The sequence below is a fragment of the Sturnira hondurensis genome, unplaced genomic scaffold (assembly GCF_014824575.4).
Source record: "Sturnira hondurensis isolate 20B ecotype Veracruz unplaced genomic scaffold, ASM1482457v3 Scaffold0007406, whole genome shotgun sequence".
Classification (NCBI taxonomy): Eukaryota; Metazoa; Chordata; class Mammalia; order Chiroptera; family Phyllostomidae; genus Sturnira; species Sturnira hondurensis.
In genome coordinates, this window is record NW_028080037.1 from 14,980,562 (window position 1) to 15,001,537 (window position 20,976).

The 20,976-nt window shown below is 46.7% G+C and overlaps 1 protein-coding gene across 3 annotated transcripts in view; it reads right to left on the reverse strand.

The window, feature by feature from the left end:
• The window catches only part of TTC28 (tetratricopeptide repeat domain 28), a 583,146-nt gene that overhangs the window by 69,666 nt on the left and 492,504 nt on the right, over window positions 1–20,976 (reverse strand). For all 3 annotated transcript variants that reach the window (XM_037052403.1, XM_037052402.1, XM_037052404.1), the window contains 3 exons: window positions 20,395–20,524; window positions 18,171–18,389; window positions 15,838–16,003 (listed from right to left, as the gene is read on the reverse strand). In XM_037052403.1, the coding sequence (XP_036908298.1) occupies window positions 15,838–16,003; window positions 18,171–18,389; window positions 20,395–20,524 (515 nt within the window). The remainder of the gene's footprint in view (window positions 1–15,837; window positions 16,004–18,170; window positions 18,390–20,394; window positions 20,525–20,976) is intronic.

Sequence of the window (20,976 nt, forward strand, 5' to 3'; positions counted from 1 at the left end):
AAGTACCGCACGCAGGGGCCTGGCAAGACACCCCCGGTCTGACTCTGTCAGGTGAGCTGTGTGATGCAATGGAAGGCACTTACTTTTCTTTACCTCAGTTTCATGAACTGTGAAATAGAGATAACAATACCTGCTCTCATCTGTTTTCTAGATTGTAACATAGGTAAAATGAGTCACAGAATAAAAGTATTTTGCTACTATAAAATATCATGTAAAATTAACATTTTGTTGTTAAACAGGTCTAATGACACCTCTTCCTCAAACAACTTCATACTTTCAACATCGGCTCTATGTTGAGAACTAAGGTTGCAAAGCAGTTTTACCATAACTATTGTCAAACACGACCGCTGTGCTCAAGGAGCAAGGAGACCGACATAGTAAATGAGATTTTCTCTAAAAATCTGAAATAAAAAATGGAAATAGTGAATGAATAGGAGACGCATATAAGTGAACTATCAGTGCATCAATGCATCATTTTGATTCATTATGCATAGAAATGTGTGGTTTTCCCCTGTTTCATCCAGAAACCAACAATGCCTCTGGTATCCTAGCCAGGCCATCCCCCTCGCACAGTGTCTTGGCAGCAGCTGCTAAACCTCATTAGGCTAGCCAGGACAGACTCTTGCCACGCTGGGATATTTCCTTTCAGTGATTACGGACACACGTTCTCTTCCCAAAGCAGCATATGCAAGGGTAATTATACTTCCCACCGAGATGAGATTCTTCCAAAGAAGGAAGTGAAAACCCATGGACGCCGAGGAAAGTACCAGTTACTCGGCCACAGTTCACAGTCTACACGCTTGGCCCTCAATCCTCTCTCCCCTGACTCTGCGAATGCACCGAGGCCACTGAGAACCTTTGACCTAAGCAAGCTGACATTCCTTCCATAATAAGATTCTTCTTCTTCATGAAAAGATCAGGCCAACGGGGGTCGGGCATGCTAACTGTGATCATCTTTCATTTGAGAAAACAACCTGTAAAGCCAAAACGATTTTTAAAAGCATGTTTGGTTTTGCTTTCTTTCTTTTCTCAATGGTTGGAGTGAGGGCCCACGAGCCCCTCTGGCAGTGCTAGGGCTGCCACGTTTAAAGTCAGCTACGGCGTGGAGCCCCGTCTGCGCTTCGGAAAAAGGGGGCCTTTCTCGCCGTCGTTTTCTTTTTCATGCACTTTTACTGTCACTGTGACAAAAGTATCTAAAAGATGTGGTAAAAGGAGAGGCTGACACCATCTCAGACTGCAGACGCTCCGGCTGTGCGGACGGGTTTAAAGGGAAGGCGCTGTGATCTGGACTGGACACAGCCAGAGCCTTGCCTGTTCCCCCAAACGTTTCTCCTGAATCGGTAATTTCTGCCAAAACAATCAAAGGCGTTACTAGGAAATGGACATATTTTATACTCGACTTACTCTTACAGCATTTGTTGGACCAAATCAGAATGTTAATTTTTTTCGTTTTCTCTAGAACTAGAGAGCAAGCCTGCCCCCTTGTATTTCTTGCTTGGAGGCAGATGCTCAACATAACTTTCAACTGTGCAGCAGGTTTTTAAAATGGTTCTCCCCCCCGCCCCCAAAATAACTGGCCATGTAGAATATTTCACCCAAAAGCCTCAGAGACAATAGGTCAAAATGACCTTGAGTTCTCAGTGGACAGTAGGGACCATGTGTCCTTTCTCAGATGCAGACCTCCCACCCCTGGCTGTAGGATGGCACCCCACCTCCACAGCCACACACGGCATCTGGCCCCGTTGTACCTCTCCACCCCGTTTCCGGGAGTGTTTAGGCCAAAGTTCTCCCTGTATTTTATATTCCAAATGGGCTGGCCGCCCTGCATTTCCTGAAGGGTGGCAGCCATGCCTCCCATGCACTTCGTGCTGCCGTGTGGGCCTGGCAAAGCCCCACTGTACCTCCCATGCAGCTCCAGCAGCGCCTCCAGGAAGTCTCTCCTGACTGAGCCCCCCCCACCCGAGGCAAAAGTGGCCCCTCTGACCTGTTGCTCTCACAATAGCAGACAATGGCAACTACATGAAGACCACCAAGTGCCCAGCTCTATCCTGCTTTTCAGACCCTGTTTTATTGTTACAAAATCTCCGTGAAATTAAACTGCTTATCAAAGTCATACAACTGGTAAGTGGCAGAGTTCAGATTAGGTGTATTTGTGTATCATTTATCTATTACACCGAAAGCACCTTATGGCAGGAAATCTATTGATTTTATCTCTGTAACCTCAATACCCAGCAGAAGGGCAGATACATAGTATGTGTTCAACAAATGTTTGCTGAATGAGTGAATCAATGAATGTCTCAATAATTAGGTTTCTCACAAATTACACTGCAGGATCGCTTATAATATGAAATACTTAAAATTCCAACTACAAGAAAATAAAAGATTTGAACATTTGTGGGGCAGGTAAACGTGGTGCCCATCATAAGACAAATGCCGAAGCTTTGTGAAACTTTGCGCTTCTGAGCATCTCTGTTCACGACCCCCACAAACCCGCTGGTCTGTCAGCTCCTCAAGGACAGGAAATGTGTCTTTTCTCTGAATTTTGGGGGCCCACCAAGTGACTGGCATTTTGGGGATACTCAGCCAATAGCTGCTGAAAGAATACATTAAAAAAAAGAATGAACAGATAAAAGATTTCAAACTCTATTTGGACACAAGGCTAACCTCCTTGGAAAAATGATTCTAAAATTGTCCACACTATATTCATTCCTAATACTTGTAGCTGTTTGTTTTAAGAGTCGTATCACACTAAGTGGCATCTTTATTTCTTCTTTTCTATCTTTTTCCTATTCCACTTTGATTTAAACAGCTTCAGATTTTCCATGGATCTCAAATGCCCAAGCTATGTAGAACAGTTTATTCATACTTTTGACTCACATTTAGCTTACCTGAAAGCTTAGTGTTACACAGAAAATAACTCAGAACTGCACTATTATAGCTCAAATTCCACTCTAAAAATACTGTTACAATCCCCAGGCAACACCTACATGTCTCAAATGTAGGAAAAGCTCCATTATAATAAGCATTTTGCATGAGCCTTGCCAAATCTAACAAGAGTTTGTCCACAGTAAACAATGCCTATGAAGAGAGACAAACGGCTTGATGGGAAGAACAGCAGATTGGAGCCCAGGGGCCTGGGTTCGAGTTCTGCTTTTTTCCTTAGCTGTGTGACCTTAGACAGGTCAGTCTCCACGGCTCAATTTCCTCGTCTCCAAGAGAGGGATCCTAGTAGTCATGCCATCCATCTCAAAGGCCTACCGCAAAGGTTCAACGGAGGCACTGCACGCAAAGACGCCGGACAGACCTTATTCGAAGTGCCACGTACCTAGCAGACGGTACTGTTATTAGAGCCGATGCCTCACCTCACTCCGGCCTCTCACAGGCTTCACTGTTCTTCTTTTCTAGTCCCCACGGGCAAAGGGTTTGAACCTCTGAAGTCTCTATGTCTTCAAAAGTGCTTCTCGCTTTCAAAAGAAGTCAAATACATAACAGAGCTAAGTCTGTTTCAAGGTTGAGCTAAAATCACCAAAGCAATTATTTAGGGAGAGTTCAGGGAATTGTGTGTAAGATTAAACGATCACTTTAATGTCTGAGTGGAAAATAGGTAAATTCTCAAGGACTGCTGAATTATGTCTTTCATGATATGGCTTGATACAAACTATTTTCATTTCAAGAACTATCTAGGGTAATGAAGAATTTATTTTTTGAAAATATTCTTCGAGCCAAAAGATTTTTATTTCTCAATGAGAAACCATTCTCCTTGCTCTCAAATTTACTACACTCGGATTGTTTAAATGATGTGTTAGACTACGCCGTGACAGAATGTTTTTCTACTTTTTCATCTTGTATATTTTTCTACATTTTTCTTTCTTCCATTTTACTGCTAAGGCCAGTGGAGAATACCCAGTGGAAGTTTCCAGAAGGGGAGGAGAAAAGTTGACTAAAATCTCCAAAGGAACAGCAACAGTCTGGAAAGGCAGCGAATGAGTCATTTTCTGTCTGCCTGGTCTCTCTCCCGTCTTCAAACGGAACGCAAGCCTGGGAGGCATGTCGGCTCGGTTCCTGAGAAGCCCTTTCTAAAGTCCGCCTTTGCGTGTCAGTCCCGCCACTCAGAGAGCTGTGGACCCCTGACCGTTCACTGACTGGCTTGAGTTTCAGCTCCTGCTGTGTAAAATGGGGACCACGATCACCGCCCAGAGGATGTCACACACATGTGGTGACTGTGTGCACCTGTGTCTAGCACCCTGGAAATGGCCATAGACTCCAAGCCTCTCCTCCTTGTCCAAAAAAGAGGGAATCTGAGAGGTTCTAATAGGGGGTCAGAGTTAAAACATCAGCATAAGAGAGCACCCAGCAAGGCATCTTATCATTCTTGGTTTATTAATATTATTCAGTGGTATAAGATGAAATCAAAGTTGTATCTATTGAGAAATCCTCTGCTATGGGAAATGGAAATGACTCATTTTACAGAATCTGGATTGTGCTGTCTGTTTGACTCATTGTTAAAGGTAAGTTAGACAAATATCTGTTTTTCTCCTTGTAACTTTCTTCCAACTATAATTCTCTATCTCTTTTAAACTTAGCCATTCCCAGCATTCAAAACTACCATACTCTTAAATCCTTACTTGTGATAAACTATGCTGAGCTTTTATCTGGGGGCTTAGAACTCAACACTGAACCAAAGTCAGAGAAAACAGCGAAGGAGAAACCACAAAGCGTCAGCTTATACTCGGCTGAAAGGCAGTCTGTGCGCGTGCACACACACACACTCCTCTTGCTCTTTTTCATTTTGGCCTGGTGTTAGCCCAGTTTGCTCATTCTGTGTCTTTCTTTAAAGTAGCCTTTTTCTTGTACATGGCCAGACCAGAAAGCACTGAAACTCACCTAGCTTCAGCTTTAACATAATTATGAGTAAACAGTGTTTATTTGGGGCCAGAAGGCCCATTCCATTAGCCGTGCAAAGACCATTCCCTGTGCACTAACTGCACTCCGAGGGCTGTCCTGATGCTCAGTCAGACAGACCCAGTCCCTGCCCTCAGCAGGCCTCTGGGCCGCCGGGAGAGGCAGACACTCCAACACAAACGGCACACGGGGACTGGGACCACGGTCAGGGGCAGCGGAAAGGAAACACTCAGGTGCTGAGATAGAAGAAAACAATGGGAACCCACAGCAGCAAAACTATCCAGACTTAACAAATGGCTTTTCACAAAAAAAACCACCCCAAAGAGATTTCCTAAGTTCTCTCCAAGGATGTGGCGCCCACAGCATCATTCAGTAACAGGTTGAAAGAAGAGATGGCTTGCAGTGGGTAGCGGGGGAAAGGAAATCGATGCTGTGTGTCAGTCAGTCTTTCCACTCGGGCTTCACAGGAAAGGCCAGCTCCAACCTGGAGGTGACAATCAATCTGTGACACCCAATTTCAGCCTCATCAGTTTAAATCAGTAAGTGTGCGTATTAACTTACAGTAATAGCTGAAAGGTACCCTGCGGTGCAGCCTTTCGTGGACAGGGTAGGCCAGTCTGGCTTGTGGTTTTAGGTCGCTGGACCCACCTAAAGGGAGGTGAGGGGGCGGAGAACGGGCCGGCGCCCAGGTGGGCACTGTGCTTGAGGGAAGCCCTGGCGCCGAGGCAGCGGAGGGGAACGAGCATGGGACAACCATGAGCCAGCTCCCGGGACAGGAAGGTACTCAGTCTTTCCTAAAAGCAGGAGGCTTTTATGAGGGCTGCCAGAAAGTGAAGTGTTAGTTCCCGATGTTTTTAATTAGCAGGGAGACGAGCAGCACACACAAGCATAAAGAAGAAGACACGTTTACGATGATAACTTTGTCTCCATCAGACAGTATTTTCTGAAGTGACAGACCCTTAAATCAATTCCGCCTCTCCCTGCTTATTAGCAGCGACTCCTCAATGCATTAGCATAAGTCCATCAAAAGCCAGGAAAGAATATCTCATTACTTTTAAAACCTCACCGAGTTTGATGTGTTAATGGGAAACAGAAGACTTTCATGTGCCAGCCTAGGCAGACGTCGGGTTTGGTGAAGCTGATGTTAGCTCAGGCGAGGTCTGCACTAACTCCCTGACCTGGATTAGGCCTGCCTCTCTGGGCTTCCAGGACAGCACTGGGCTTTCCTGGCGCTTCACGGAGGTGGACGTGGGAAGAACAACGTGACACTGACTACATGTCAGGGTGGCCCTCCCAGCTCCCAGCGGTTTGTTCCCCCACTTTTCCATCACCCGCTGCCGGCCCACTCGTCCAGCAAGCGCTCACCAAGGGCCTCTTAGGTAATGCAGAGGTAAGATACGAGCACATGGCATTCAGGGACATCATCACTGGGACTGGGACGATTTACACAATTTAAATCTAGTTAGCCAGCAAGAACATCAGAGTTCTAAGTTCTGTGTGCCCAGACTTTCCTAAATCCCGGCTTGGGGAGGGAAAGGAGAGACGCACGGGCGGTCAGCTCCACAGCACCCTCACCTCCATCCAGTCTCCTCACTACTTTTTCCTTCTTGGCTTCTAACTCCCGAGGACAGAACTCCAGGGGATCTCACACAGGACGCACACTCATGGGACTGTGCACGGTGTGCAGATGGCAGGGGAGAAACCCAGCTCCTCCTGGAACAGAGGGTTGGCACCAGGAGGCATAGTGGGACAGGCCATGTGGAGCAATGGGGCCGATGACCAACTTTTCCTCCAGGTCCTCCTCAGCCACCGTCATTCTCTGTGGGCCACGGTGTGTGTGGGACGGCACAGGCAATGTTGGGGCTCTCAGCGAACTCTGCGGGCAGCAGCCAGAAGCACCGAGGCAGGAGGAGGCAAAGGCAGGAAGGCCAGGCTGATGGTGTGAACATTTTCTTGTAAGATCCTGGCCCACAGTAGGAGAGAAGTGGGGTGCAAATGGGTAAGATCAAAGAGAGCTCAGTGGTTGACTTAATAAGCTGCAATAAAAGAAAGGAAAATTTCAGGACAAATGATTCAAAGGTCTCAAACCTAAGGAACTTGGGTAGAAATGATGGAGGCTTTAAAATACATGGAAAAAATTGGGAATGAAAGTATGCTAGATTGGGGAGCTGAGAAAAGTTATGATTTTGGCCATGCTGAGCTTGAGGTAAATTCCAGGAAAGCTGTTTTTGTACAGGGGGAGGCCAAGCCTAGGCATCAAGTGAGACACTGGGCCGGTGGTGCAGACTGTTTCCTTGATGAAGATTATGTGTCCAAGGGAAAGTCCAATGACAAACATGAGTGGCGGGCGAGGGGTGGAGGGGGGTGCCGACGGCTCTGGAGCGAGAGGAAGAAGAGAGCCATCAAAAGGGAGGGAGGGGTGCTTGTAGAGCCCCCCACACTTACACGTGTGCTGTGTGCAGGGCAGAGAGCGGCGTGCAGGAAACAGCCATCACACGCTGAGGGGAACGGAGCATGGAGCCTGCACGAGGATCCCCCTTCTCTCTCCCGTCTCCACAGGTGGGGAGAGTGGGAGATGGCCTCACTGGTCGGCACGTATTCACCCATGACAGAGATACATTTTCCGCCCCACTGATGTTCAGCCCGATACGCTACAATCCAGTAATGTAAAGGTGGTTCCACTGCTTTAACCGATGCAAATGAAAGAACAAGAGGTGAGCAGGGCTTTAAATATGCCTGATCGTTTCTCCTGGTCTCCTGTGATCTTAACTTCTGCTGTGCAAAGAGTCTTGTTTGGCCACTGCCAGTCACAGAAAGACAAGACACAGGGACCTAAACACCAAGGGTAGCCTAAAGCAGAACCGCAACTGAACTGCAGACCCAGCACAGCAAACACAGGTCTGCGGCCCTAAGTCTGGAATTTTGAGGTGCCACATGGCATCACTGAAGGAAAACCCGACTAGCAGAGCAGCTCAGTGTGAGCCGTGGTCTGGCACAGTTAACGTGCCCCTTCAAGGGCAGCCCCCCAACGGGGCCGCCTTACCTCTGTTCTCAAACCATAAATATGCAAACGAGATGAAAAACTGTGCCCATTTTACCAGTTCAAAGAGGAACTTGGTGGCTGTACTGGGCTTCTTTTCCCAAAGCAAGATAACTCAAGAGTTACATGTTAAATGTCTTAAATATTGATTGTTAGATAAAGCTGCACAGAATCGATCAGAAAGAAAAGGCCAGAGATTTTCATTGGAGCATAGGGCAGGATACACAAAGTCAGGGGCATTGAAATTTGATGAGCTCAAACAATGTTTACAAAATTGGTTGTGGCACAGCCAGCCAATGGTCCAGGTGAAACTAGGCGGAAAGCACTGAAGGTCTAGACTGGTCAGTGGGTCTGCCCCATCCTCTCTTCCCTTCAACCCTTTTCCAACAGGAATGCCATTCCAAGCGCTGGGACCAAGAACCAAGGATCTACGCCCAGCGAGAAGAAACGGCGTGTCCGAGAGCAACCTGACAGGCTGCCGTGGCATCTACCAAACTGGCCCCGCCCTGCGGCCCAGGAGGCCAGGCCCCCACACTTGCCGACCGACGGGCACTAGAGGTTTGCCCCGCATCACTGTTCTCTGCTTCTTGTCTTGGGGCCAATTCTCCTATGTATAAATAGGAAAACTTGCATCCAGTAGTTTAAGAATTCTGCTTTTAAAACGAAGTTCACGAAGAAATACAAGCGGGGACTCAATCGAGGCCCTTTCAGAGGTCGCACAGCAGGAACACTGCGCTTACGCTTCTTGCCCAGCTGTGGACTTACACCAGGAAGCTCACCGGAGCCTTCTGAGCCCATTTTCTCCTCAGCTTTTTGGAAGGAACCCAAATTCGGGAGTCAGAGGCCTAAGACCAGAGTCTACAGTGTATTCCATGCATCTGTACGGTCGTTTCTCTTAAGCGCACTAATCCCTAACCTGGTGTCATCTCTTCCCCCTCGAACAGAGGACTGATCCTGGGAGAGCCACCTCACACATAACGCCTGCCTTTCAGAGCCCAGTCAGGTCACAAGAGGACAGGACATGAGAGACTCGCTCAGGCAAACTCAGCCCAAGACATCGGATTGTGTAGGAGCCGCATCAGACAGACCATCCTCCTCTGGAAATCACCATTCATTCCCTGTGGGCCTTGGGCCCTTTCTTTTCTCCATCCCTTGCCCAGTGAGGACCTCCTCCCTGCCGATGGTGACTTTCTCCCCTCACTCGCCAGGGCCCAGCTCAAATATCACCCCCCTAGAAGCCTCTTGAACCACTGACTTCCTCCCCACGAGCCAGAGCAAGGCACAGTCTTCTTTGTTTAGACCTTTACCATAACATTTCGCACATGGTGAATTAATAATTTACACATTTGTTGATTGTTCCATACTGTGAGCTACTGTGAGGCCAAGAATTCCAGCTATTATTCATGGATATGTCTCCAGGCTCAGTACCAGCTCTGGCACAGACTGACTACATGCTCATAAAATATTTTCAAATGAGTAGTACCCTAATTTAGAATGGAATCAAACCCTTTGTTTTAAGGGACAAAATAAATGCCCCCAAACATTATATCTAATTTTCCTCTACTGAATTCTGAAAAGGATTTGGAGTAAGACAAATCACTTGATTTGTAAAATAAAACCTTATTAGTTTGGATTAATTGGGAGATTAAATTTGAGGAGCAAAAAGCCAGAATTAGAAAATATCGGAAAGATGGTTTTAAACTTTCAAAGATCTGCTGTCACTTAAAGTAAGCCAATGACACAGCAATGACCAATGTGTGGGTGCTGCTTAGAAGAACAGATATAAATAATTTAAATCAGTCTACCAGTTGTCCGTTACTATGATCAAATATGTCTTGCAGTCTTGCTTCTGTAATTCATCTGTTTAAAAAGAACCCCTGCCTTTTTTTCCTTCTGTTTTGGGGGATGGTGGTGGAATCTCTTTGGGGTTGGATGAATTATGATCTTTGGTTCATGATACCCCTTCATCATCTGATCCATGTGTGACTTGCTTTCCTTTACTTATTTAGTAAATTTAATAATGGAATAAAAGCTTATAAAACCACCATCTGAAACAAAAGCCGAAGAATAACATATACAATTATTTGCCAACTTCCTGTCCCTTCTACGCAGGCTTCCCTGCGTGTAGCGTGAGTCCTAAAACACGTCTTTAGTTTAGTTCTTTTAACTCTATTAAAAGGATGCCATGCTCTAGGTAGTGTTTGTGGGCCTACCTTTTCCACTTAACACTGTTTTTCTAAGACTCAGCCACCACATCCTTCAGGTCATCTCTTTTTGACTGCTCGCCTCTCTCTGCCTGCTGCCTGACTGGCCATCAGGAACTATACCACCACGTACTCATCCACTCTCTCACCGATGGCAAATGGGCATCTCCAAGGCTTTGCTGCTATTTGCAGTGCCGCTCAGCACATTCTTGTTCATGTACTATAGCCTCTCACGGATAGCACACCTAAGGTGTGTGCCTGGATCAAAGGGTATGTGAATATTCAGCTTTAGAAGGTACTGCCCAGCTGTCTCCTGGTGTGGCTGTGCCATTTACTCTGTCACCTCCCACAGATGAGCCATCTTGTGGACCCACCGCTCCGCTGCCACTTGGCACCGTCAGATTTGTTAACGGTGGCCACTTGTCACCAGTCTAGAGCCAAGTGGAATCGTCGGCATTTAGGAATTGGTGCAATCTAAATTAATCAGTATTTTGAAATGAGAAAACACATTTGATTTTAAAAATAACTTTCACTGTAGAAAATTCAGAAATATAAAAATCATCAAAAGGAAAATACAAGAGTTATGGTTTATGAAGGTTTAATATTCATTTACAAAGAAGAATATTTACCCTGTTATAAGGGTAGTCTATAACTGTAACTTATTGAAATCCCCTTGGGAGTATTCCTTCCAGATCTGACCCACTATCGAACACAGCCCTCACAGTGTTCTAACCAGTCAGCTTAGCATCCCAAGCTACCGCGGAGTCCCAGGTGCCCAGGAAGCAGCAAGACTCTGGTTAGATGTCAGAATTAAAAACTGAAGATGTGTTTTGAAATTCATAACATCTCCCCTCTGGGAGGTTTGTGTTCTATACAGTGGTTTCAATCTACGCCTCTTTTGATCTGGGAGGAAGGAACGGGAAGTTCTTATTAAACACTTAATAAAAGCAGTTCTTTTATTCTAAATGCATTTTCAGAAACTCCTTTGTAACACGGTACTTCCTTTCAGCAGTGAAATGCTATTAGGGAGAGCGAACACGGTCTGCAGACTAACAAGGACACCACGGCAAGGCCGTGGGTAATTGGATGACGGTGCTCTCCAAGGCACGGAGATCCCATTTCCAGGGGGACAGTGTATTCTACACCCACTGGAAAAAGAACCGGCAAACTGGCCCAGCATGAACAGAGAGTCTGTGCATAGCGCATCTTCTGGAGACAGAATCCCAAATTCCCTGAGACCCCACTATGGCCAGGCACCGTGTTAGGCAGAGGGGATTCAAAGGGGAGAGAACGTAGCACCTGCTGTCCATGGCATCGCCATCCGCTTGGGAAGACACACAAACCAGGTGATTACACACAGTGAAGAACACAATGAGTGCTATCGCTAGGCACCACAGAAAAGAGCGAAAATCTGACTTGGATGTTCAGTGACCGGGGTTGTCCTGATGGGAACAGCGTGAGATTTGACTGGGGCTCTAGAGGGTGACTAGATGGTCTACAGAAAAAGAGGACAATTCTGGACAGAAGGGAGAAGTACTCCGTTCACTCAGAGTCAGTCCGCTGTTCACGCGAACATTTACTAAGCAACTACTATCTCGCAGGACTGCCCGAGGGCCTGAGTATGCAAAAGCCGAGAGTGAAGACCTTTCTGAGGAGTCATTTTAAACAGGAATTTGAAGGATGAGAGGGAACAAGCCATACCAAAAGTGGCGGGCAGAACTCTGCAGAGAGAAGGAAGGACACGTGCGGAACTTTGAGGCGGGGAAACCCTGGCATACCAGAGGCAGTGAGAGGAGGCTGGGCGAGCTGCGGGGGGAGCTCAGGGAGACGCCAAGCTGAAGACGGACTAGAAGTGCCGTTCAGTGGCTGCTGGACAGAATGCGAGCTGACTCCTAAAGGCCCTCACTCCCTTCGAAGGGATTAAGTATGTTCAGGGACTCTGTGATGAGAACACAGAAGTACGGTCCCAGACCCATCTATGGAAAGTCACTCTGGCTGAAGGGGCCTGGAAGAGCCTGAGAGGGAGGGGCAGAGAGGTCAGGCAGCAGCACCGTTCAGGGTAGAGATGATGGGATCTCCGCCACACCTGTGGCAATGGAACCAGAAGTGGAGGGATGCAAAATGTATTTTTAATATTTTTTTATTGTGGGGAAAAAAGAAAAAACAACAACTCTTCCATACCATTATTCATACTGCCTGCAGCATCTTACATTCCCATCACCGGTGCACAAGACTTCTCGTTTCTCCACACCTTACCGAGGCTGGTGGTTTCCTGGGTTTTTGATAGTGGCTGTCCTAATGGGTGTGAGGTTTTGATCATTCTATATTGTATTTTTCATTTAATATTTTGCCACAAACATCTGGCTGTGTGATTTAAAATTATGTGTAAACATAATTTTAACTGCAACATCGTATTATATTGGATAGATATATAATAATTCGATCCAATTATTGTATACATTTAGGTGGTTTTTATTTTTTCTGTAAGATATAGACCTATTATACATATTCCTATGTATATACCTTTACTCCATTTCTAAAGTGAGAATTTTGGGGTCAAAAGGCATGAACATTTTAAAGATTTCTGATACTACTGGTAAATTAATCTTAGAAAGAATATTCTTACAAATTTATTCTCATAAATTGGCTAAACCAGTTTATATCCCTAGGGTATTAGACTGCATCCTTACTATCTGTGAGCATTATGGCTTAAAAATATTTACTAGTTGTATAGATGAAAATAATTTATCTGTCACTTAAATTATCTTGTTGTTTTATGAAATGAGGAAGAAATCAGCCTCACAAAAACTGCACTCTAGTAAATTTAAAGCACGCCACTGTATCAACTTTAACATCACAGATCAAGAACTTGAGTTTAAGCTCACAAAGTACAAATAAATTTCTAAAAGACTCGTCCAAAGCAACAGAAAAGCCCTTATTTCCGGCAGCCCACTGAAGGCAGCCCGACAAAGCCACGCTGAGCACCAAGCATCCAACATCCTAGAGATCCGAACGCAGGGCTCATCCTAACTTGTTAGCTTTCGGTTCAGGGCAGAGGGGAAAAGATTAATTGTGGGATATAATTCAAGCTACAGTCCTTCCCTTCCCCCTGCCACTGATAAAGACCTGAATTATAACCCCAAAGCCTTTTTTTCTGATTCAAAAGACACCTGGAGCAAAATCGCGCAACCTTCTGTATCACATAAAAGAACTCCTTAGGAGAGGCACTGGGAAGAGTCAAAGGGCAACTAACTCCCTTCCTTCTTATGAAGAATTCCAATCTAAATCCAAAAACATTGGGATCAAATAGAATCTGTATTTTCACACAGGCTGAGCCCTATCACTGACGGGCTTGGGTCGATCTGACCTGGGCATGGCCACCACGCCGCCAAAGGGAAAATGGCTCGCAGAAACTACCTCTGCACCTGCAAAGGGTAAACAGCAGGCGCTGAACACCAGGTCCTTCATGACCTCATCTCGGTTGAAGCCTGGACTGTGGTCTCGAAAGTCTGAAAACCTGCTGTCAATGTGCTCAAAGGCGCTTTGCTTCTCAGGAGCCCACTCTCACTGCCCAAGCTCACAGAGCTGTACAGATCAGAATGCCAGTTGACAATGTACATTTTCCATCTGCTAGCAGATTCACACGAGAAACCAAATGGAATTCGGAAAGTATCACAAGAAGCACAGGACCGGAACAAGAGGAGGCACGAAGGCAGTCTACAAGGTCTTCTCCGCTGAGAGCAACCGAAGGCCTCCGTGTGTGCTGCCGGGAGTGGCCTCCATCTAGTTCACCTCTTGTCCTCCTTCCCAGCTCAGCTCAGATGTCCCTCAGATGTTCCAGGAAGCATCCTCAACTTCCTGTGTGGATTTCCCTCTCCCACTCAGACATTTTCATTACACCCTGCATTTTCATTTAAGCTCTTGTGACAATTTTACTTAGAAGATTTAATATGTTCTCTTGTTCATTCTCATTTAGTTCCCTGAGAGCGAGAGCCACACCGGTCTCACCCACCACTTCAACCCCGGTCTCAAGTGCACACAGCCCCTGCACGGACGCAGACACTTGGGGCAGGGAGGGCGGGTGGGAGGGGTAAGGGAGCACAGTGGCTGCACATTCAGCATGGGAGCAGCCTTCCCACGTGACTTCGAGTTCCTTAGCCAAGATTCTCTTTCTTCCTGATGGTGTCAGAAATGGGCACTACCAAAGTCCACCCTGCTTACTCCCCTTTCTTGTGTGTGTTTCTGCTGCTGGCCAAGCACTTTAATACTTGCTTTGGATGTGCAATACCTTTGGTCAGATTACTATTCAGTCAGACTGCCCTGAGTGTCTTTCGGTCTGCTAAAGCAGCTGTGCATACCCCTTGGCCTCACCCAGTTTACGATCAATTAAACCTCAGGGAGTAGCCCAGCTTCCAATCCTTCAGATTTCTATCATACCCCGTCATTACCCAGAGTTAAGGATGGGGAGGCTCCAAGACGTACCGCAATCACAGAAGAAGACAACAATGCGTGCATGTGGCTGACGCCTGTTCAGACTTCACACAAGAGAAGCTAGAGATGCCATTCTTACCTGCTTCAGTTATTTTCTCAAAATATGATATTAATTTTGATAATTAAAAACAAAATGAGCACTGGCCTGGGAGTCTGGGTGAGAGCTAGAGTGTGTTGATCCTGGCTCTGACGCTAATTCAGCTGTCAGCAAGGCCGATTCGAGGCTGGCTTCCATTACACGAAGGAGTTGGACGCACGACCACTACAGTCTCTTCCAGGCTTGACATTACATTATCCAATGATTATTTTTCATCTAAGAACGTGTCCCCAACTTCATAAGCACCTCAAAGGTCAATCTAGCTGCTGGTAATGACCACCACACACCCAGGAGCCTGGGATAACCATGTCTAAAGAAATCACAGCAGGATCTTAGGATTTTTCTGATTCTAAATGAAATCATTCAAGAGACAAGCAGACACCCAAGGGACCAACAGCAGCACCACAGCAGATTCCCTGACCCGATGACCTTCTCAACACTTGTTCATCTCCGGGTGGCGGACTGAAATGCCAGGGAATCTGGCTACAACCAGCTCCAAGGCACCCCCTTCGTTTGATTCTCCCCAGAAGCAGGGGGTTTGTGGACTTATTTTCCACATGTAAAATGGACAGTCATGACCAAGTGTTTCTGTAAGTGGATAACTTTTACAGTCTTTGCAAAAAGCACTCCTCTCTCCTGTTCTTGATATTGGGAACTCAACGTCCTCCACCTTAGTCCCCAACACACAGATCCAGCACAGACCCTGTCCCCAGTGCTAAATTACCCTCTCAAACAAGCGTTTAGCTACAGTACAAACTCACTATGAATCTGCATATAACCAAAAACTCATTTTAGTTTTAATTAGCTGGCACGTCCAACTCAAAGTCACGTTTGTGTTTAAACATTCTAGCATCCTCCTTAGAAATAGGCATTTCAGATGAGGCCCTTCCCTGTCTGAAGAAAAACTACAGAAAAGAACAAACACGGCCTACTAAAGGGTTTGCACTCCAGAGACGCGTCTCTTTCTGCTGAGGCAACGGTGAATAGACTGAGCACAAAAGTGCATTCCGAAAGATCTCCGGTAGGATACTGACACAAAAACACACAGCTGACACCCCAGAGACCGTGTCTGTAGCTGGGATCTGGAACAGTGTGCCACTTGCCTCGAGTAATAGGACTCCACGCCCAGGGCTTCGCGCACGCTGGCAATGTGCTGCTCCAGGGCCGAGCTGGTGGCTGCTGGGAGGGCTGCACTGCTCCCAGCCTGGAAGTCCCCAGCGCTTTCCATTGTGCTGTCACCCAGGTAGTGTTCATGAAACTTCAGAATTCCTGAAAGAGGACAGGCACAGCCAATGTTACCCAAGATTGGGGCTGGGGAGGGAAAGGTGCAGGACGGGGCAGAACTGCCGACGCGAGGTGACCTCTTCTGCAAGCATCCCTTTCTCCAACCAGGTGAAGGAATCCGGAAATCCGTGACCTGGAGAGGGTTTTCAGAAGTTCGGTCAGCACCCTTTTTGCAGCTCTCACCATCAGGTTTGATGTTTGAAACCAGGGAATTCGAGATAGGGCTTTTGCTTTTGATGACATGTTCAGAAGCCCCTGAAGTGAGCACTGCTTCTCAGGTATTTCAAAACGGATGTTTCGAAGAAGTCCCAGCTGGGGAACGTTTTCTCTCAGCGAGAGCGCATGAGCACACCAGTCTACAGTCTCCCCAGAAACTGAAACCCGGAATAAAAACACAACCAGCCGAGTGGAAACTGCGCTACTCAAAGACCTTTCATTTCACAAAAGCAAATCAAAACAAATGTGCAGTACAAAAGCCAGACAAAAACATTTACAGCTATTTTTAAGTAAGACTAACTGGTCAACGGTCATTAATGGATTAAAGAAGCAAAAAATGACGGCAGCATAAAACAGAATCCATAGTGGTTTTCTAGCAATAAACAGAAGACATATTCTCAGATGGTAATGAGGTGTGTCAGCCCTAGAAAACGCTGGCCCTCTCTGATTGGATTAGAGCCCCTGCGAAAGCTTTAGAGTCTCATTAAGAGCAAAGAGGAACAGAAAGAGAAACAATAGGAGCCTCATTATACACGGCTCATTATTACAGGGATCTGGATATACCACCTGTCAAATCATGTCCCCAAAACGTAACCACCACAGAGAGAAAGAGCTTGACATCTCTGTTGTCAGCTGTGCTGGGTGACAGTGCCCTTCTGGGGGCAGGAATACACGGGACTCGCTTTGCTGTGGCTGACACGCACCAAGGCGCCAGGAACATCACAGCAGAAAACCTTTGGCATGAAAAGGTCAGCGATAAAAATGGTTTTTTTTTGGGGGGAAGCCCATAAAAAACATGTAATTCGGGGGGAAAGATTATAAAAATACTGCTGAGGCACAGAATGCACAGGCACCAGTGCTCAGAACCCAAGGAGTGTCTGAGAGTTGTCATCCGGCCATCATTTTTTTTTAAATCACAGGGATGGAAACATAATCGAGAAAACCTTGTCAATTCTCTTGGCAGTTGAACTTTTTGAAACTGGCTTACAGATATTCAAAAAGCCCATTCTTCAAGATTCCCAATTATAAGATCCACTTCTCCAGTCAATAAACGCTAATTGGATCTGGTGTGTCTCCAACGTGGCAACGCCATCAGCATTTTATTATGCAAAAAATATGGCCCTAGCAGCTAATTAGCGGTGCTGTATTTAGTGAAACTGTTACAGCCTGCGCATTTATGCCAATTTAATCAAAGGAGATTTTTACTTCTGAAATAGATTTATAACAAACAGAACTGGTTAAAATGGGTTCTGCTACACTCAGAAATCTCAAGCCTAAGACTTCATTTATATACTGAGAGAGGAGTTGCCATTTTCGTCTCAGTCTCTTTAACTTTCCATGACAAAGAGTCACAATCACTAAGTCATACCTAGAAAGAACTCATTAGGACGTGCAGTCATCACTTTATTAGCTAATAAACAACAGCTGCCTAAAAATAGGAATACTAGGGAAATTAATGCTCCTGCTCTTAGTCTTCCTTGATAAATGCTTCCACATCTGCTGGTGAGGAGCGGCGATTTCTTGGGGGAACGAGAAAGCTGGGCTGTCTTATTAATTGAATGCCCCACCATGGGCTACCTGCCGCCGTGGCTGAGATTTTGCTGAAAGCAGACATCAGCTTCTTAGTCTGACCTATGGTAATGCACCTCTTCCACCGCTATTCATTAGTCCAGGGGAGACAAACTCATTTTAACTGGGGGCCACATCAGCCTTGTGGTTGCCTTCGAAGGGCCAAATGTAATTTTAGGACTGCATGAATGTACTCCTTAACTAAGGGCAAGGAGCTCGGCACTGCCACTGGGTAGAAACAAGGTGCCTGGCTGGATGAAACAAGGTGGAGGGAGGGATTTGGCCCTCAAGCCTTGTATTTGCCACCTGTACATTAGACGTTCAGTCTAGTGCATAACTGACCTGCTCCCACAGAAAGAGATCTTACCTGCCCCAGGAGCAAGCAGCCAGCTATACAGGTAGCCCGCAGCCAGGGAATAGTAAAGCACTAATCCCCTCTGGCCATTCACCATCTCTAAGATCTGGTCAACAGTGACTGGAGAGTAGGGGTCGGAGTCCTGTTGTCCTGTTTGTCGTTCTACCAGAAGATCTGCAAATGCCCTGGTCCGTCCTCTTTCTGCCACCGCCAGGGCTTCATCGTGATGACCTACGAGACAAAAGGGACAGACTGAGGACTCCATGGGGAACATGCTTACTAGGAGAGGGCCTTCAGCTACAGAGATCCTGGGCAGGAAGCTCACTGCCTCTGCGTTTCAATGTGTGGCAGAATCTTGGCCACAACTGTTTCAAACTCAATCCCCTGCCTCAGATGATGGGCGCAGGGCCCACTCCTACAAAACCCCACATTTCAGATCCTACCCCACCCTAAGGTCTCCAGGCTGCCCCTGTCCTGCAGCCATACCACAAGAGAGCCAACTTTGTTTAGAAGATTCCTTCTCTGCATCTGCTCCACATCCTGAGTTGCCTCCCAGCCTCCTGGTTCCGACCCCACTCACTTGGCTCTTTAGACCTGATGTTTTACACTCTGGTTACCCTCTTCCTGCCCTGCTCAACTTTGACTGGTTTGACATTGGGAGACAAGTCCTACAGGACTGGCCCTTGACTATCTTTCAATCTCTCCTCAGTGCAGCCCCTCTGGACTTCACAGTGACCTACCCCTCTGACTCATCACATGCCAATGCTGTCTCTGTGCCTGATGGGCATCATTCGAAGCACCATATATATGCTAGGTGATATTATTGCTAGGGCTGATACCTCATTCCACTCTGCCCCTCCCCCCACTCTCTCTCCTAATCCCCAAAGGTAAAAGTGACCTCTGAGCTCTCTAGTTCTTTGAAATCGCTTCTCTCTTTTAAGCTTTTCCTCAGTCTTTCAACGCAACTTCTAATCCACTTCCTGTAAGAAACTAGTCTAATCTAGTTTAAAAGCTAATGTACAAATGTGAGAACACAAACAATACAAAGCAACATACTTTCAAGTGGGGAGAGCTTGGAGGTGCACAGTGTACAGGACCTGCTGGCACAGTAAACACAGGTGTGAAAGTGTTGCTAGAACTAGGGTCCATAGAGACGGCAGGCAAAGGCAGGAGGCCTGGCGCTATGGCTCCGACAGTTCGTCAAGGATGCCTCACTTCCTGCAGTTTAAGTATCGGCAGAAAGTAGGGATTTACGTGTGTGTATGCAAATATCTTCTTTTACCCTATTAAGTTATTAACTGGAGCAGCAGGAATGCTTTCTGTGCACACTGGTAAATCAGCCCCAAAGTGTTAGACAGACTTAACACTGTGATTATAATAGATATAAATTGTAATCTCAGGCAATGAGTATGTTTAACAGGTCATTTTTCCAGGGGAAATTTGAGAATTCACACATTCACAGCAAAGAACGGGTTATTGACAGGACTTCAGCATTTAACTTCAAAGACACTGTTAGTTCCAATAAATACCTCCTTGACCCAAGTTCTGGGTTGGGAAAAAACGGTCTGCAGAGATGGACAGGTCTGAGAAGAGGCAGAGGCCAAAACAGCTGGGAGGGGGTGGCTGCGACACCTAAGGCCCAGGGGAGGGAAGGTGCTGCCCCGGTGCAGTGGGGCGTACGAGCCTGGGAGAATCACCACTACTCACAGTCTGCAGGGCAGACTCAGGTATTAAAAACATTTACTAGAGAGCAACTAAAAGACGCGTGGGCATGGGAAGTAGAGAAGGGGCCAGGTGTCTTCTCAGGTTCTCCCCATTAATACTGAGGGGGGGATCCTGGGAGGAACACCTGGCTGAAGTGTCCTTGTCTCTAGGACACCTTCTCTGGTCCCTGGGGCTGCCTGCCAATCTGCTTTGTTTCCACAGCACCTGAGGGTCTTTTACCCCAGTGTCCATAGTACCACACGGGCCTCATGGCCTTCTGTCTCTCGACAGGCAGAGAGATGCTCGCGGTCAGGAATCAGGCCTTCTTGACTTTAATCCCCCGGGCTGGCACAGAGCACACAGTAGGCATTCCATGAATATGTGTTGAACAAACAAACACACATTCAATGACTGCACTGTGGTTGTGGCTTCGCAGCCTGTCGAAGTGACAAATTGCATTTCATCCCAGCAATCACGGAACAACCTGGACACCGGAGCACACACACAGAGTGGGACCCTCAGCTGCTCTCACCCAGACTGACGAGCACCCGCTGCAAGGCCTGGTAGGATGACGTCTGCAGGTCGAAGAGAGAGAGCTTGTAGTCTGTGCTCAGCTGCGCCTCGTGCCGGATCGTTTCAAACAAGGCCGACGCCCTATAGAGCTGCAAGCAGGGGGCAGAGAACGTTATCCATTTCCCGGAAGCCGCTGTCCCTCTATTCACTGACTAAAGACAACTCTTGCTCACATTTTGGTGTACAACCTAAAAAGTTTCTTTTTAAGGGTTGAAAGAATGATTCTATTTCCAGGAGGGTCCTAGTGGAAAGGCATCAGATCTTACCAGGTAAATTACAGTTTATATAATCAACTTTGGACAGCTAAAGTGGTTGGAAAGACAGGGGTTATAGACCTATAGTCTGAAAGTTGTAAAACACAAAATCAGCTATTAACCCAACCAAGTGCTGCATTGGAATTGCAAGAGAAAGCCCCTCCTCCTGGCTTCAAGCAACCATAATGCCGGCGCCAAAGGACGGAAGTGACAGCAGGTGCAGGAAATGCACGATGCTGGGACGGGGATGAGACGAGGGCAGCGCCCGCTCAGGAGGGGACAGCTTT